Below are 2,500 nucleotides of genomic sequence, written 5' to 3' on the forward strand. Positions count from 1 at the left end.
TTTGTGTTTGTTTTTGTTTTTGTTTACTCCAGGATGACAATCTGATGGATGTGCTGCAGCTACTGGTGGCTCTGATGTCGGAGCACCCGAGCTCTATGGTCCAGGCCTTTGACCAGCGCAACGGCATTCGGTGAGATGGCGACGTGGCTCTGAGCTCACCTCACGTGTATTCTCATTTCATGTTTGTTTGCTTATGAAATCCAAGCCATGGTGGGGGGGGGAGGAGGGAGCAGAATATAAGAGTATAAGATGACATCAGCCAACAAGGAGTGTGTGTGTGTGTGTGTGTGTGTGTGTGTGTGTGTGTGTGTGTGTGTGTGTGTGTGTGTGTGTGTGCTTTGACACAGAGTGATCTATAAGTTGCTTGCGTCCAAAAGTGAAGGAATCCGAGTGCAGGCACTGAAAGTTCTGGGTTACTTCCTCCGACATTTACCGCCAAAGTAAGTCATCGGCGCTCAGACGCACACTTTCGACCCTTTAATTCCTGATGGGAAGCTGGTTAATCACGGAGTGTTTTTGTTATTATTGTCGTCATACACTGACCGTTCACATTATTTGCGCTCTTATTCTTCATTGCGTTTTGTTGGGTTTTTTTTTTTTTCTTGCCTTGGAGTACCTCAGCAGGGAAGCGTAGCCTGGCCTGTACATATGGTTTGAAACGAACAGCCGTGTGTGTCTGTGTGTGTGTGTCTGTGTGTGTGTGTGTCTGTGTGTGTGTGTCTGTGTGTGTGTGTGTGTGTAGGCTCACAGGCTGCTTTGCTTTGGAAAGTCACTGCTGCTTTTTAAAGGTCTTTTCCCCGAGCTGATAGTTTCTCTCCCCAGCGGATAATTCTGATAGCAAATTAGCCTCGCTGTGTACTTTTGGTTTACTTAATATGGAAAACAGGGGGAGACGGTTGCATGTCGAGTCTGACGTGATTTTTCCAACTGGACTATTCATGGTCTCTGGTAGATAAAGTTCTCTTTCATTTTATATTATCTTTTACGTTTTTCTAAAACTAGCCACCAGCACAACTTAAAGGGTGCGCTTCCGTGCCACTATTTTGTGTGCTTTAAATATGTCCTTTGCATCATTGGGTCATGAAGAGTCTTTTTGGGGGGGTTTGTGGTATATGGGGCGGGGCATGGGGGTGTTCTGAACTCGCTGCTGCCGTGGGGTTACGCGGGTGATGTTTCATGTTTTAGGAGGAAGTCCGAGGTCATGCTGGGTCACGCCCTTTTCTCCCTGTTGACCGAACGCCTGATGCTCCACTCCAACCGTTTCTCCATGACGTCTTACAACGTCCTCTATGAGGTCAGCCTGCGACTCGATTGTAGAGCTTTATGGACTGTGGAGTTTTGCTCCAACTCCGATGCAGATTTGTCTGCGTTGTAACTACTTTGGAGACAGAATGCACCATTGCCTAATGTTTGGCAAACACGTCCCTGTCTTCTGTACGTGTCCGAAATAAGGCTCTCTGTTTAAAGCGTTTATCTACCAACTATTGTGCAATTCATAAGGACTCAATATATGTCCAGATATACGATGGCAGATTAATGAGCACAGATGTCCAGAGCCTTGGTTCAGTAGTGCCTCATTTCCTAATTTCATGTGTTTCGTGTTGTAGTTTCTGAGAATGCTACAACCATATCTACATTACACTTTGATTTACAACTGTAATTTTTCTGTTCCGATTCCAATGTGGGTTTTCTTGGGGAGATGAGGAAATTGTTATTATGATTCTGCTCCTGATTTTGTGGGTGGTTTCTAGGATAAAAATTTCTGAGATATATAACAAACACTCTGTACCTTATAGTTTTGTTTGGACTTGGTCCATTCCTCCACTGCTGTTTTGATACCTGTGTTTATAATGGATCGGGGGGGACTGGCCTCGGTCCTTAAACGCTGAACCCTTACCAGAGCTTCTGCCTTCTTTACAGATTCTTACGGAGCAGATCTGCACACAAGTGGTTCACAAACAGCACCCAGACCCCGACTCCACAATGAAGATCCAAAACCCACGTAAGAGGACGCGCCATGCATCAACCAGCTACGTCACTAATCACTAGAATTAAAATAATAACAAAACCTCAATTTGTTGAGTTTATGACATGATAAAAACATGTGGTGGTCCTCTGTTTTGAGTTTAAAAATGAACTTTAAAATATCACAAAGCGTGTTTTCCCACAAAAATGTTTTTGCACCAGCCAAACTGTATATCGGTAAAAGAAATAATTGCTTTAAGACATATTTGACTCAGAAACTTTTTAGTGTTGGTGAGACTGCGAATCTTAGTCATTCAAACATGCTTTCATCAGTGCTGAGATATACAGTTACTTCATTCAACTAGAGATCACTTATAGCTTTCAGAATAATGAACCTCCTGTTGTAACTATAGGGTTTCTCCTTGCTTATTCAGTATGCACTGTTCGTTCACAAGCCCCTTGCATTTTGGATCGGATGTTCAGTTTCTCTCATTTCCTCTCCTCTCTTGCTTTTCAAAGTTTTCCTCGCATCCAG

General features: G+C 43.6%; 1 protein-coding gene across 6 annotated transcripts in view; it reads left to right on the plus strand.

The window, feature by feature from the left end:
• Positions 1-2,500, plus strand: part of lrba (LPS responsive beige-like anchor protein) — a 191,063-nt gene that overhangs the window by 36,235 nt on the left and 152,328 nt on the right. For all 6 annotated transcript variants that reach the window (XM_035530261.1, XM_035530262.1, XM_035530265.1 and 3 more), the window contains exons 16-19: positions 33-130; positions 348-440; positions 1,186-1,294; positions 1,921-2,002. In XM_035530261.1, the coding sequence (XP_035386154.1) occupies positions 33-130; positions 348-440; positions 1,186-1,294; positions 1,921-2,002 (382 nt within the window). The remainder of the gene's footprint in view (positions 1-32; positions 131-347; positions 441-1,185; positions 1,295-1,920; positions 2,003-2,500) is intronic.

Source organism: Electrophorus electricus, chromosome 9 (genome assembly GCF_013358815.1).
Source record: "Electrophorus electricus isolate fEleEle1 chromosome 9, fEleEle1.pri, whole genome shotgun sequence".
Classification (NCBI taxonomy): Eukaryota; Metazoa; Chordata; class Actinopteri; order Gymnotiformes; family Gymnotidae; genus Electrophorus; species Electrophorus electricus.